General features: G+C 47.9%; 1 protein-coding gene across 34 annotated transcripts in view; it reads right to left on the reverse strand.

The window, feature by feature from the left end:
* FGGY (FGGY carbohydrate kinase domain containing) overlaps positions 1-15,863 on the reverse strand; it is a 377,460-nt gene that overhangs the window by 166,931 nt on the left and 194,666 nt on the right. For 32 of the 34 annotated variants that reach the window (XM_070259847.1, XM_070259854.1, XM_070259850.1 and 29 more), the window contains one exon: positions 1,519-1,622. In XM_070259847.1, the coding sequence (XP_070115948.1) occupies positions 1,519-1,622 (104 nt within the window). Of the gene's footprint in view, positions 1-1,518; positions 1,623-4,710; positions 4,779-6,064; positions 6,171-15,863 lie in introns of those variants that run through there. The other 2 variants (XM_070259863.1, XM_005607016.4) reach the window with 2 other exon arrangements.

A 15,863-nucleotide genomic window follows, 5' to 3' on the forward strand; every position in this document is an offset into this window, starting at 1 on the left:
AGACAGAGCTACGTCCGAGTTCTCAGCTCTAGCTTAACAGCTTTGTGACCTTGGGAAAACCACTGGACTTTCCCATGCCTTAGGTGCCTCATTTGTGAAATGACTACTGCAGGAAAAGACAGCATCATCCCCATTAAGAGACAAGGGGACCGCGAAGCAGGGGCGTCACAGCATCACTCACATTCGTTTGGAGTTACTTCTGCTCAGAAATCTGAACTGAGTGCAGTAACAGTGCCTGAAATTCAGACTTCACCAGAGAAACTAGATTAGGTGTGTCCCTGTGGAAGTGGGAAATGATCACACGGCGCACCCAGCTGCACGGTAACTCTCCACATTTTGCAGACGAGGACTCTAAGGCTCAGAGGGGTTAAGTGCCTTGCTTGTGGGGCATACTTAGTCAGTGCAGGAACTGGTACTGGAAACCATGGGGCTGGCTCCACCCTCGCTCTCAAGTGGGAAGCCACACGCGAGAACATCTCGTGCAATGCCTGGCACAGAAGAGATGCTCAGGGTCACGACTTCAATATGAATGTATATTTTGGGGTCTTTTATTGTATTATAATACCTGTTATAATTCTATCTCATCAATGGGAGGCCCTATGTCCCCATGCTTTAGCTGCTTTAGCACGGCTCCAGACACAAGAACAGGGCATCAGTAAAGAAGTAAATGTATCAATGTTTACTCAACCCAAACATTTAACAGCAAACAAGCCTTGCTGAGCAGGATTCCCTCCGCAGGTGCAGCGCCGCCGCCCTGACTGGACCCCCTCTAGCCCTTGCTTATCTCCCCACTCTTTCCCCATTTACCTTCCTCTCCCCCACCTCCCATTTTACTCATCTGGGAAGAATCCAAGGCATCGTCCATCTAAGTTTAACAGAGTAAGGACTTTTAAATAAAAATAGGGTAGAAATGGGTACTTATCGAAATGGAATGCTTTCAGACTCATGCATTTAAAGAAGATATAAATTTTAGGGTAGGCACTAAATTTTAACTGCAATCTTAGAGAAAGCCTTTCCACTAATTCATGGAGAAAAATTAACAAGGTGAAAATTGCTTATCAGTGTTCTTTTGAAGTCATGATATGCAGCCTAATTCTATAGATCATCAAGCCGCTCCCAGACAGATGGATTTATATCGACTGAGAGATTGCTCAGCGGCCAAGGGAAACAGCCAGCCTTCTGCAGAGAAGAATCGGCTACCCCTTAGGGACAGGTCAGGCTGGGAGCGAGGCACTGCCATCTTTGGATCCGATTTTGCCCCTCATGCTGGGCTCTCCAGCCAGGGTGATGTCAAAGGTAGACACAACCGCTTTCATACTTTTTAAGAACTTGGCCCCTGGAAAAAGATCTGGGAAATCCAAGCAAGGCTGTTGGAGGCAGGGCTGGGCTTCCAGCTGGACGACGCACAGGGGGCAGGAAGGGAGGAGGTGGGGGCCACGGAGGGGCCGGCTGCTTGACTCTCCTTCTGGGCCGCCCTCCCCTGCGTGTGGGGCCCCACCCCCAGCCTGGCAAACTCACCCCCATGTGACAAGAAGATGTTCCACAGATGACAGCCAGCCGTGACGTCACTGGCTGTCCCTCACAGGAGAGGCCGTGCCCCCTTACATCGGCTCCAATCACTCCTGTGAGAAAGCAAAACAAAACACAATCCTCTTAAAAAAAAAAAAAAAGAGGACAGAAAGCTAAAAACAAGCCTAAAACACTTTTTTTTATAGCCAAGCAATGTTGAGAAAGAGTTCCACAGGTAGGCCAGTCTCAAACAGAAACCAAAAGACCACACTTGCCCGCCACGGGGAAACTTAGAAACATGTTCCGTTTTTGCTGTACTCTGGTCCGTGTACAGCACCCAACATTGTAACAATAACAGTAGCTGTAATTAGAGCAATAAAAGCAGCAGGCATCAGTACGACACTGAATATTTACAGGCATAGCCTCATTTTCTATTAAGCCTGTCAAGAGGATATCATGAACGCCACACCCATCAGTGGAGACACGAAGTCATGTGGAGAGGCTGAGTGACCTGTCCACACACACAGCTAGTAAGGACAAAGCCGAATGGAATCTGGTTCAACACACCACACTTCAATCCCAAAGGCGGCAACAGAATTGTTAGACAGCTGGATCTATTTGGCATCTCTGTCACCATTCCTACCACCATCCATCACACTTACCACAGAACTCCCAGTGTAAATGCTGGGGTGACGGACAGTGAGTTTTTGTTAAAAGAATGCCAGATAGGGAGAGTTTCCCATAAACGGTATAAACGCAGGCCTCTCCACAGATTTGTCCTCTGATACTTGCTGGGCAGTGAAGTTACAACGTGATGAGAGAGTTGGAGAGACTGTTGAGAACCTAGAATTGTCCGCCACTGATTCAAAGATCCAGCAAGCACCTTCCATGCACCTTCTACCAGGCGTGATGTGGGAATCGCACACGTGCAGCTATTCCTAGCGACAGCACAGGCAGGAGGTGACAGGCGCTCGGGGCAGGGCCGGGACACTGGGCCGCAGGAGGCAACGGCTCTCACCGACCTGACCTCCATCTCCAGTGTCCACGCCCCTTCCTGCTCCAAGGTATTTGCATTTGCACCTCCCTCCACCTGAAATGCATTCCTCAACTTTTCTGCCAGGCTAACTCCTGTTTATTCCTAACTCAAATATTACTTCCTCAGAAGGCTTCCTTGATCCTCCAGGAAAGATGGATTCTCCCTGTTAAATGTTCTCATGCATCCTTGGACTTCCTTAGCACACCAGATGCTGGAAATTTAAAACTATCACACACGGTCTGCCTCTCCCAAAGGCCGCAGGATGCCAGTGCGGCCTGACCCACGCCAGCAGCCGGGGACCTGCCCCAGCTGCCAGCACAGAGCCAGACGTGAGAGCACGGACACTCGGGGGTGCGAGGATAAAGAGACACCTCCCAGACCCTGGGTGCTCTCAGTCCTTTGGGAGGGAGCCTGTACCCTAAATGGTGCGTTTCAACGCGGGTGGATCAGCACAGCACAGAGGAGCTGCAGGGGCAGCTGTGCTCGCCTGTGGAGGCTTCCCACGGAGCCGGGTCTCCGCCGAGGCTGGGTGCAAGGTGGGGCAGGAGTGTCTGCTCGGGCCACAGATCCCCAGATCCTGAAGGTGCAGGCTGCTCAGCAAGCAGGCCTGTCCAGAAGGAAGATCTCAAGGGCCACTGGCAGGCCTCTTACATTCCAACAACTTTCTAGGTTCTTCCAATGCTTTTTCCAAATTCTACCTTCCCCAGCACAGTGCCTTGGGAACCTCTGCTCTTGTCCAGAGGGGCAGCAGCAGAGCAGGTGTGACTCTTTCACACTTTCCGAGTGGCTATGACAGTCGTCAGGCCCCAGCAATCAGGCGACTGAGCGCTGGGACTGAGCCTGGAGGAGCCTGGGCCGGATGGCTCTCCCCAAGGCTCTCGCCCCGCTCGGCACCGTGGGACTGCTCCTGCGGGCTGTGGTTCCCAGACTCCAAGTCAGCCAAAGCTGGCCCTACCGGGAGACCCAACGGGTGAGGGAAGTGGAAGCCAGAGTAGGGCTCTCACTCTTCCCTCGTCAGCTGGCGGCTTCTCCTCTATGACTTCAGCACTGCTGACAGGTCCGCCACGGCTCCGTCATCTGCTCGTGTCCACTGCCCATGGGCCCCAGTACCACCACCTCCCTCCTTCTTCCCTCCTGCTCAGGGGTAGCGACAGCTTCCACTCTGCTGATCTTGGCTTGCTTCATAGCTCCTTCATCATATGGGTCACTGTTGTTGTGTATTAAATTTCCCCTGTATACTCAGAGTGGTTTATGTTTTTCTTGTTGGATCCTGAGTGAAACAGTCCCCCATACAGAGCACAAGGGATTCTGGGCAGGAAGGAACCTAGATATGAGCTTTTCTTGTTTTGAGGAAGATTAGCCCTGAGCTAACATCTGCCGCCAACCCCCCTCTTTTGGCTGAGGAAGACTGGCCCTGAGCTAACATCTGTGCCCATTTTCCTCCATTTTATATGTGGGACACCTGCCACAACATGGCTTGATAAGCAGTGCATAGGTCCGTACCCGGGATCCGAACCAGTGAACCCTGGGCCACCGAAGAGGAGCGTGCACATTTCACCACTGCACCAACGGGCCAGCCCCAAGCTCATTTTAACGGAGCTCTTTTTGCACGCTCTCTCCCTGCATGTCTCATCGCACTCTTAGAACCACTGAATGTGATTGGTACATTATCAGACTCATCTCACAGATAAGCAAATTGAAGCTGAGAAGCAAGAAGTCACTTAACCAGGTCCACACAGCCAGCTCCCAGGAGGCAGTGCTGGGATTCACATCCAGGTAGTCTGATTCCAAACAGCTGGTTCTTAGGTTTTTCGCCAAGATAAAAACCCAATAACCAGGTGGTCACTGTTTACTTCTTTGTATCTCTCAAATACTGGGGGCCTGAGAGCCTTCACAGAAAAGGGGTTAGCCACTGCTGGTTCACAGTGTTATAAATAAGTTCAAGGAATTCCTAATGAGGACCCGCATTTATGGGTTTCACATACACAAAGCATAGTGTGTTATTACGAGAAAAGAATGAAATTTAGAGACAGAAAGACCTGCTATACAATGAAGAGAATAACAATATCCTATGGTTGTGCTGATGCTGAAGAAACGTTTAAAAATAAAAGCTTGACTAGTGGTAGCTGTGCCACCACCACCACCACCACCACCATGATCCTTACCAACATCACCAACATCGCCAACATCGTCGTCTGAACGGTTTCTCAAGAGACAGTTGTATTCTTTCTTTCTAGCAAACACATAACAAACATCTAAGGTAGGCTGGGCACTGTGATAAGTTCTTTAAATATTACCTCTTTTCATCTTTACAACAACCATAAAACATAAACATTGTTTCTTCTCTTCAACAGATGCAAACGATCAGAGTGTTCAAGTAACTTGCCCAAGGTCACACAGATATGAGAAGCAGGATTTGACCTGGCCTGTCTGATTCCGAAACGTGTGTTCTTTCTATCCTTCCTCACTTGATGTTAGAATTGTCTTATATATAGGAACATATTTGGAAGTGTCAGTTCACCATGGAAGATTACTAGGTGCCATTCTCGAGTTAGAAAATCTGAGTTTTAGCTCCAATTCTGCCACAAACTCTCTGAAAGTTTGAACTGTTCCCTCACGTTCACGAGACAAATGAATTGCAAATGGAGGTCCTTTCTCAGGCATTCTCAGTACACAATATACACAATCCTTCTTCTAAAATTCTAGGTAAAGTGGCTTCCTTCCTGGAAACAGGAGGGCAGAAAAAAACGTTTCCAAAGATGCTACCTTCTCAGGTCCTGAGGAGACTTACATAACCTCAGGCCAGGCTGTGGAGCACCGGCCAGAGGCAGGTCTGGCCCAACGTCCCCTCAAGAGAGGTTCTCTACGTCCTGCCTAACGTCCACTTGATCTAACAGCAGTGCACAGCTGGTGCCGCTGTGAGACCCCGAAACTGAGAGCTCACATCTCTCACTTTCCCTTTGGCCACGTGGAGCTTGAGAAGCCATCCCCGAGAAAAGAGGACCAGAGCAGGGAAAGCAACAAAGGGCAGCAGGAGCCATCCCCTTTCTGAGTAAGGCATTTCCCCATCCACAGCGGGCCACGTGCTGCACACGTGCCTCGGGGAGCAAGTCATGCAGCGAAATTCTGACAAGGACAGCCCTCACCCTGCCGGGGCCTTCATATGCCCCGACCGTACAAGCATCAGTCTATTTGGCATGCCTCAGAAAGTTTAAAGGGCAAACTTAGCAGTGAAGAAACAGGCATCAAAAGAAAAAGAAATTGTGACCTATTCCACTCTGTTTTCCCTGAAACTCACACAATGCTCAACTACCGGCAGTTTCTCAATAAATTTTTGTTGAACGAATAAAACAAATAGCGAAAAACAAGCTTACTGAGTCAATGAATGAATTCAGGCCCTCTTATTTAATGACTCCTACCCTTCGACACACACAAGAACACAGTTCATATCAAGGAATATGTTTTAAAACAAAATTAAAAAGGAAAATTGAAAACTTCACGAACAACTCTCTTACTCACCCTTACGTGCTGTCTCCCTTGGTCTCCCCCATCCACCGATCCGCCCTTCCATCCAAACACTGATGGACTATCTACCACATTTATGTAAAAGAAAAAAGAGATTTCACTTATGATTAAGAGTAGGTTATCCTGTAATTTATAAGCCACGTCTCTTTAAAAAATTTAAAGGGTTATATAGAAGAAAAACATCCCAAGTTCCAGCATTTGTGTTATAATTATCTTCTACTTTATAGCTATATAAAGTACTTTATAGCTTGCAAAGTATCCTCAAACACTGCACCCTTCATTTAGGTTTTAGAAAATTCTGTGTTATGTTTTATTTTATTCCAAGATCACAGTTAAAGAAACTGAATTTCAGAGACGTGAAGTAACTGAGTCAAGTTTATTTAGCTACTTAGAGGCAGAGGCAGGCTCGAGCTAGAATTTTCAGTTTCCTAGTCTCAAGTTTTTTCCCTATGTTTGAAAAATAAAAAGGTTATGGATGTGCTGGCAACTTGTAAAAGATCCTCTTGAAATAACAGCCTCAAACACCTTCTCTAAAGGAAAAAGAAAGCTGAGAATGGTTTTGAGCATCACCTAAGACTGTTGCAACTTGACACTCTTGATGTGGCCTTTTGGAAGAATCAACTGACTGATAAATTCCATCGCGTGAGTTGCTTGACTAAGCTGGCTGAGGGGTCTGTGGGGCCTCTGAGGAGGAGGCTCTCCGGAGACCACCAGCCTCAGGGCTGCAAAGCCTGCACTGACTGAAATCCCGGAACAGTAAGCATCATATCCCAGACGTTTTCTGGGCAGAGGACCAAACACCAGTCTACATATAAGAAGACATTGAATTCTATTCTTCGGACTAATAGTCATTCATGTCATACAGAATATAATTTATGGGGTTGGCATTGTAGTGTTGTGCTTAAAAACAAGGACTCCTTCGTCATGTGACCTTTGTTGTTTCTCTTTTTTTGGCCTCGCTTTCCACATCTGTACAATTTGAATACTACTACCCTCCACCTAGCACTGTTAGAAGGCTTCCATGTGGTATGTATGTAGAACGCTCAGACCAGTGCAGCCAGCGGCACTTTCTGAGATGATGGAAATGTTCTGTGTCTGTGCTGTCCGCCACAGCAGTCAGCGGGCACACGCAGTGACCGAGGACTTGAAGGTGGCCAGGGCAACTGAGGGACTGAATTTTTCTATTTTAGTCAATTGTGATTAATTTAAATAGCCGCCTGTGCCTAGTGGATACTGTCTTGGACAGCGCAGGGCAGAACATGCCTAGCAGTCGACGAAGGCTTGCTCCTTTTATTACTGTTGTTGCCATTGTCCTCAGACTTAGGCCTGGATCCCCTCACACACCCTCAGGCAAATGCCTTGATCCCTAGAACAGCAATTTCCATATCTGAAGATTCTGGATGACAATATCTACCTTACAAAATTGCTGAGGGGTTAAGGAGATGTACCGGAACACGCCAGCACTCAGTAAATGGAGCTACTCGACGTAGGAGCGATCGCAGTGCCTGGCACAAATGTGGAGCCTTTCTACTTATTTCTGAATATGCCTTGCTTGTCCACACACTGAGCATTTGCTCACGCTGTTCCCTCCGCCTGGGATATTCTTTCCAAAATACACAATCTACCCTGACAGTCTACCCGGGGAACATGGACTCCAACTGAAGACTCAGCTCTTTCATCAGAAGCCTCTCCTGACTGCATGCGTGCCCGTGCCCCCAGGCACCCAGCCAGGGAGAAGCACGAAGCCGGTTTCTTTTGTATCCCACCCCTGACACTGGACAGATTCTATCACTGTATCCGTAATTTGTTTGCAGATCACAAATGACTGCCTCTACTAGATGGTGAGCAAACTGTGGCCAAGGCAGGTCTCAACACTGCAGTGGCTCACCAATCCTTGTCACTGTTGTTGTTTAACAAATGAATGGATACGTGTGGGCTAAGACATGTACTCATAAACCACAAGGCATTTTCTAGATAGACATAGCAGCTTTAATCACGGACAAATGCTCCATGTCCTCAATACGACTAACGGTGAAGGATACCAAAGAGCTTTGAGTGACCACTCATGTGGATAGAGAAGTTATTGCTGTGGCCTCAGAGTGCACTTGCTCAGAGTTGTTGAATCACGGGTGGAGAGTAAAGGTCCTAAGATCCTCACGACTAGTGAAAGACTACTTTGAGCATGACACTTTGCAAATACTAGCGTATTAAATTCTTAGAACAATCTTGAGAGGTAGCTATTACCACACTGTTTTACTAATGGAGAAAATGAGACCAAAGTTTTTCAAGTAACCTGTTCAAGGTCCCTCAGAGCTAGAGGGGGAAATGTCACCCGCAGACCTACCCAACTCTGTATCTCGTGGAGCCCACAGAAACTAGTGCCTTTCTCTCCAAGCACTTACAAGGATTCTAAGTACTCACAGACAGCACAGCTCAACTCAGACCTCCTTCGGGATTGATTGTCATCATGCCACTAACGCAAGCCCACAGGGTTTGGCTCAGGCCCAATAAATGAAGGGGGTGAAACGGCTGAAAAGATTCCTGTGATCCTGTGTTTGATGAAGCCTCGCCTCGGCTTTGAAAGAAATGCCGCTTAGAGTTCACCCAATCTAAAGCCCAGAGCAGGTTTGCCATAAAAGAAAATCTTATGTGATAAATCTACAGAGAAATTTTACACATCTTGACACTGCCACCATCCCCTCCCCACACTCCACCCTCTGCAGACCCAAGAAGGTCTTTGTCTAAACGAGATGTGGACAGACTGTTAGGAGATATCTGAACCAGTCAGGACACAATGGTTAAGAATGAGGGCTCTTGAACTGGACTGCCTGAATTAAAGCCTGGCGAGGTGGTCAAGTCCCTCAGCCTTCCTGTGCCTCAGTTCCCTCACCAACAAAACTGAAACGATGATGGCGTGCAGCCCATAGGGCTATTGAGAAGATTAAGTGAGTAGAACAGCGTGTGAAACACAGTTCACTCGATATATTTCTGTCCTTGTTGTTACCACTGACAACTCAGTCTCAGTGTCAAGAGCAGGGCTTGGCGCGAGAGCTCAGGCTCTGCTTTCAGCACAGTGTGTGCTTTGCCAGGTTTATTTGGGTTTACTGAGATTGACTGGAACATTTGTTTTCTGTCCTTGAGTACACAACTGATGACATAATAATGGTGGGCTGAGCGGAACAAGGAAACGAGGTGCCAAGTAGTAGGAACGATCCAGGGTAACATGTTCAACATTGTTGACAACAAACCGAAAGCTGTTTACATCCCTAAACAACATGATAACATGCAAAACCCCTCTTCAACTTGGTGATGGTACTTGCCCTTTCTGTCTAAATGATACACTCTTCCATGACTGGCACCAATCAGAAGCCAACACGAGAGCCTCGGGAGGGCCAGAGCGCAAAGAACAGACCCTCAGATAACTGGGTCTCACTCCTGTTCCTCCCTTCCACTCAGAAAGATCCAGTCTCAAACGCAGGCCAATACGTAATAGCTTGGAGAACACTAGCAAAATCCACAGTAAAGACAAAGCAAAAACTTGCTTTCAGAAATCCCTTTCAGCACAACCTCTAGATGACATGGACATTCTCATCTATGACCTCATAAAGACCGTTCTTCACTCGTAGACATTAGACATGGTAAAGGGTCAAGTGGAAATCCAATCCAAACGGCCAAGTTAACTCACAAAAATTACTTTCTAAAATAAGGAAACCGAAATTAAGAGAACTGGCCCAAGTACCACAAATGTATCTTCTGGAACAAACCCTTAAATAGATCTAAAACTGTCACTCTAAATCACACAGCTGTTCTGATATTTTATAAATTAATTAATTCAGCAGCTATATATTGATCCCCAATGATAAGCCAAGGCACTGTGTGAGGAGCTAGAAATCTAAAGATGAAAGTTGTTTCCTATCATTCTACAAGATTGCAGTCTAGTGGGAGGGGAAGGATATATAGGCAGACACTTCTAAGACAGTATGAGACAGCCGGTGACGCAGATCTGAATAAGTCTAGTGGAATTCTGGAACCCTGACAATGACCTAGCTTGGATGGTCAGGAGGGCATCCTGAAGGAGGGGAGGCAGCCGTTACGTCAGTCTGCAGGGGGAGGGGAGGGAGAGAAAGGCATTTCAGGTAGACCTTGAGCCGAAGGGGCCATAAAGCAAACACATAGGAAAGAGAAATCATCAGACGACATGAGGTTGCTGGGCTGCACACTGGGAAGGAGGGGAGCCTTTTGTTCTGAAGAGTGGGGCTGGTGGAAATCTCTGGGTCTGAAGTGAAACAGATGGGAGTCAGCAGCACCACAGGTGTGCTGTGCAAACTCCGGAGAGCTAACTTGCCCCTTCGCGCCTCCACTTTCTCGGGTGTAAGGTGGGCATGACGGCACGGACTTCACAGGGTCATTATTCCCGGTTTCAGCACTGCACGTCCAGTGCCCCAGGAACCACCTCCCAGTCCTGAGCAGACTGGAACAGCTGGTCACCCTCTGTGCACGGCAAGCTGCCTTGTGCCCGGGACACAGGAACTGCTCAATAAATGCCAGAGTCCATTGTTTCTCAGTCTCCCCGTTTCTCCCGGGAGAAAGTAGGACCAGGTGTCCTTCAGCAACCTTTTCTCGCCCTCAGAAAAGTGGTCTCGTTTATAAAATTATAAGCCTCCTTGAAGGTTGAGAGAGGAAGCAGTGGCCCTGACAATCCCCTAAAGACACAGAGCCGACCAGGGAGACGCTTCAGGAAAACGCCAGCAGGCGTTGGGCCCTTCCAGGACACTGGAACTACTGGAAGAGGCCTGGAAGGTCAAAGAAAAAGATCTAGTTAGCGGGCTGGCTCTCTCCCCGGCCTCTGATGCCAAGCTCAGCACCTCCTCTCTTGGTGTAAGTTTCGGTTCCATCAAAAATTTCCTGAGGTTTTGTGGGGTTAGTTGAACATTGACAGATTCTGCAAAGCCTAGAATTTATTACGAGACCCAAAACCAGGCCAGGTTTCTATGGGGTTAGGATTTCCTCGGGAGGTCACAGGGCTCCACCCTTCCTAGACTGGTTAATCTAACCTTGCCCCAAGCTTCAGACACAGGAGACAACAAAGAAAAATAGATCCTGAAGCTGGACCCTGATTCTCTGCCCCGCATTCCTGGGGGGAGCTGGCTGAGAGTGTAAGGCGACCCCATCACTGGATAGGGTCAGGCCCAGAGCTCTGAGAACTAAGTGATATGCAGAGCAGCTGGAGAGAGAAAAAAACAAAACCTGAGCAGGATGAAGGGCCGGGGTTTTAACACAATGACTGACATGTGGCTGAAATCATTTCAAAAAGAACAAAGGCTTAGGTAAATAAATAAGGTGGAAGACGAGAGCAAAACCAGAAAATCCCATGGGGATACATTGGCAAGAACTGCAGTGGAAAGGGCGTCTCTGCAGCAGCAGAGATCCAGATGCAGCCTCCCTTCCACCCAGGCCCCTGCCCCCAACGTCCCCCCCCTGGCACAGCCACAGCGCCGGGCCGGGCCTTGCCCTGCCTGCTCTGCGCCCATCCTGAGCTCCTCGGGGAATGGGTGGAGCTGGAAGGGGCACTGGCTTTCAGGGAAGTGCTTCCAGACACGACCACCGACCTCTGGCAAATGGGCTGACTTCCTGGAGCTTCTGATGCCTGTCTGTCAAAGGGAAGTGATGATTTCAAAGTAAAAGCATAAAAATGCAATCTGGCTTTGAACAGACAGGGCTGGCACACGTAGGCCCAGAGTAATATCCTCTCCCTCCTCCGTTCAGTAGGATTCGATTCGATAAACTCACTGAGCACAACTCTACACCAGGCACTGTGCTCGGCCCTGCAGGGGAGCACTACTCAAAAAGCACAGTCACTGTCCTCAAACCGCTTCCCATCTCCTGCGAGCCCAGGACGCGGGTACACAGCAGGCTGAGCAGGGCTGCAACAGAAGCACGCACAAGCCTCAGGCTGGAGGAACTCACGCCCCCGTGTGGTCCACGCAGGCTTCTCCCCGAAGCCCTCTTTCTCTTTGACCTGATGATCAGAGCTCTCCTCCACCTCAGCGGCAGCCACTCATGCCCAGTCCTGCCCCGGCCCCCTCGAAAGCCTTAGGTCTTCCCCAGCTCACCATCATAACAACTAACACGGTGTCATATTCACGGGTGCCAGGCGCTCTCTAAGTGCTTTACGTAAATAAGCTTCCTTAATCCTCACACCTACTATCACGACGCCCATCTGGGAGATGAAAAACCGAGACCCTGCAGGTTACTGACCCATGATCACAGAGAGCATATGTGACGGCATGGAACTCAGGTCATCTGCCTGGGGAAATCATGCTTTTGTCTAACCATTAGGCTGTTGGAATGATGTTACGGGTATTCTTGTACTTTTTTTTTTTTGAGGAAGATTAGCCCTGAGCTAACATCCGCTACCAATCCTCCTCTTTTTGCTGAAGAAGACTGGCCCTGAGGAAACATCATGCCCATCTTCCTCTACTTTATATGTGGACGCCACCACAGCATGGCTCATTGAGCAGAGTGTATATCTGTGCCTGGCATCTGAACAGGCTAACCCCAGGCCACTGAAGCAGAGTGCAGGAGCTTAATGGCTGTGCCACAAGGCCAGCCCCTGTACATGTTTTTTGGTCCACACAGCTACACATTTCTGTTGGATATAAGCAGTATATCCATATTATTTTTCACTCTCCCTCTGCTTTCTCTCCTAAATTCTGTATGTCAAAGAAAAGAATTTTTAAATGATTAAAAAATAGCCCTCACTCTACCATCTCAAAGCATCCCTAGGCAGGCCTGGAAGGCGTCCCAGCCAGGGCTGCCCTGCGAGCTCCGCGGAGCAATGACTCAGCAGGCCTTCCTCAGCACGGCCAGAGGCAGCAACCGGAGGACAGGGAGAGCAGCTACCACTTGCCAGGCCTTCAGCTTCACATGGGCCCAGCACACCTGCTGTGCCGTCGCTGGACACTGTCCTCCTCAGCCACTGCCTCCCACATCCCGCCATCTGCCTGCCAACTTACAGCCGAAATTCGGGCAGGCCCACAGGTGTTATTTTCTTCTTCTTTTCGTCTGCTGTCTGTGGGGCTGGGTACCTGTCTTAGTCAGTCTGGGCTGTTACAACAGATCACCACGGAATGGGCAGCTTAAACAGCAAACATTTATTTCTCGCAGTTCTGCAGGCTGGAAGTCTGAAATCAGGGTGCCAGCATCCTCAGGTTCTGGTTGACGTCCTCTTCCCGGTTTAGAGATGGTTGTCTTGCTGTGTCCTCACAGCAGAGAAAGAGCAAGCTCTTGTGTCTCTCCTTCTCTTGTAACGGCACTAATCCCCTTCATGGGGGCTCCACCTCAACGACCGAAAGATTTCTGAAAGGCGTCACCTCCTGACACCATCACATTGTGGTTAGGAGTTCAACATATGAACCAGGGGGGGCACAGACACTCAGTCCATAACACGGTCCAAGGTAGAGATGGAGGGGCTCGAGTTCCTGGTTACAAGTACAAGAGAAGCTCCTCGTGTTAACGTTCTGTGGAGAGCACAGTCACGGACCGTCCACCTTCAGCTGAGGGGATGGGATTCCACCTAACACACTGGTCCAAGACAGGCTTACTGCTAAACCACCAAGGAAGAAAGATATGCTGCCACCCTTACCAGTAACATGCACTGTGCACTGAAGAAAGAGGATTTTGAATGTAATTTCTCCCTTTCTTGATGACCCACGGTTACCAATACAATGAGGTGGTATAGGAACTAACTTTATTAAGCAACTGATGTGGGCCAGCAAGTGTGCTGACTGATGAGTTGCTCCTCTGGGCGCTGATACATCCTGAGTTCCTTCCTATCCAGTGACTTCTCTGATCGCCTATTAAACCACTCACCTCCCTGACTCTACTCTTGACGGCCAGACTATGTTGTAGTCACGTCTGCATTCCAGCACTCAGTGCAGAGCTGCACAGGTGTCAGCGCTCCATGGCTTTTATTCTCTTCCAAATTTTTAGTAGGCTGTATCAATGAAGTATAACATATTAAAAAGCCACAGGTTTTAAATACAGTCACATGCCACATAATGACATTTGGGTCAATGAGGGATCACATACGTGACGCTGGTCCCATAAGATTAGTACCATGTAGTCCAGGCGTGTAGTAGGCTGTTCCATCTAGGTTTTGCGTGAGTACACTCTGTGATGTTCGCACAACGACGAAATCGCCTAACGACACAGTGCTCAGAATGTATCCCCATTAACTGACGCATGACTGTAAATTACTGAATTCTTAGGAAGTGAACACACCTATCCGAATCAAAAAATAAATCCCCTCATCCCTTTTCCAGACATCATGCCCAGCAAATCAAATCACTATCTAGATTTATCCATCTAGACCTAGGATTTGCCTGATTTTTAATTGTTCAACCATTCAGTATGTTTTCTTCGTGCCAGCTTCCGTCATCCCTGTTGGTGAGATTGCCATATGTAGCAATGTCTGTACATTTTTACTGCTGCATGAGATTCCACTGCATGACTACACCAACCATTTATTTATCCATTCTACCATTGATGGACATTTGGGGGTTTGTTTCCAGTTTGGGGCCATTCCAAATAATGGTGCTCTGTATTCCTGTACACGTTTCTGTTGGATATGTGCCCAAGACGAAGACTGCTTAATCACAGAGTAGGGACACTGCCAAACTCTCCCAGAGTGCGGGGCCAGGCCCTACTTTCAGAGCGGGGCTCGAGCACTTCAGGGGTTCCTGTCCCCACCAACACTGGGGATTATCAGCCTGTTTAAACTGCAGCCAGTTCGAAGGGTATGATATCACATCATGGTTTCAATTTGGATTTTACCGATGACTAATGAGATTGAGGAAATTTTCATATTTTATTGTCCACTCAGACATCCTCCTTTCTGCAAAGCTACCCAAGTAATGTTGACCATTTTCTGTCAGTGTGGCTGTGTTTTCCTCTTAATCTGTAGAAATTCTTTATACACTCTGGACACAAGCCCTTTGTTACGCATATGGCAGATAGCTTCTTCCACTTTGCGGCCTGCACTTTCACTTTTAATGGCATCCTTTGAGGAAAATAATTTTCTAATTTTAATGTAGTCCAGTTTATCACTCTTTTCCTTTATGGCTGTATTTATATTGATGTCCTATTTAAGAAGTATCTGTCTATCCCAAAGTCATAGCTATCTTCTCCTATATTGTCTTTTAGAAACTTTATTTTTTAAGATTTCATATTAGGCCTATGGTCCATCTAGAATTTATTTTTATGTATGGTATAAGGCAAAGGCCAAAATTCCATTTTTCCCATACTGACATTCAATTAACACAGCACTGTTTCACTGAGAAAGGATACTGATTCTTCACAGCTCTGTAGGACCACCTGCGTTACAATTACCTGTCCAGACATGTGTGAGTCTGTGTGTGGACTCCTTGACCTGCTCTCCTCTGGTCTGTCTGTCCTCGCTGCGACACCCATCTCAATAACGACATAACAAGATCTGCTTCCTGGGGCGTTAAGCCTTGCCAACTCTGCTCTTCCTCAAGGTTGTCTTGCTTATTATTGGCCCTTTCCATACAAGCTTCAGAATCTGATTGTCAATTTTTACTCCTTCACACAAATCTGCTAGAATTTTGAACCGGACCGCATGGAATCCACAGAATAACTCGGGGAAAACTGTCCTATTTACAACATTGCGTCTTCCAATCAAGGAACACCATCTACCCCTCCACTTCTCTGTGTCTTTGGTTTCTCTCAATAATGTCTTATAGCTTTCTGCATACCTGTCTTTTACATCTTT

The sequence above is a fragment of the Equus caballus genome, chromosome 2 (assembly GCF_041296265.1).
Source record: "Equus caballus isolate H_3958 breed thoroughbred chromosome 2, TB-T2T, whole genome shotgun sequence".
Classification (NCBI taxonomy): domain Eukaryota; kingdom Metazoa; phylum Chordata; class Mammalia; order Perissodactyla; family Equidae; genus Equus; species Equus caballus.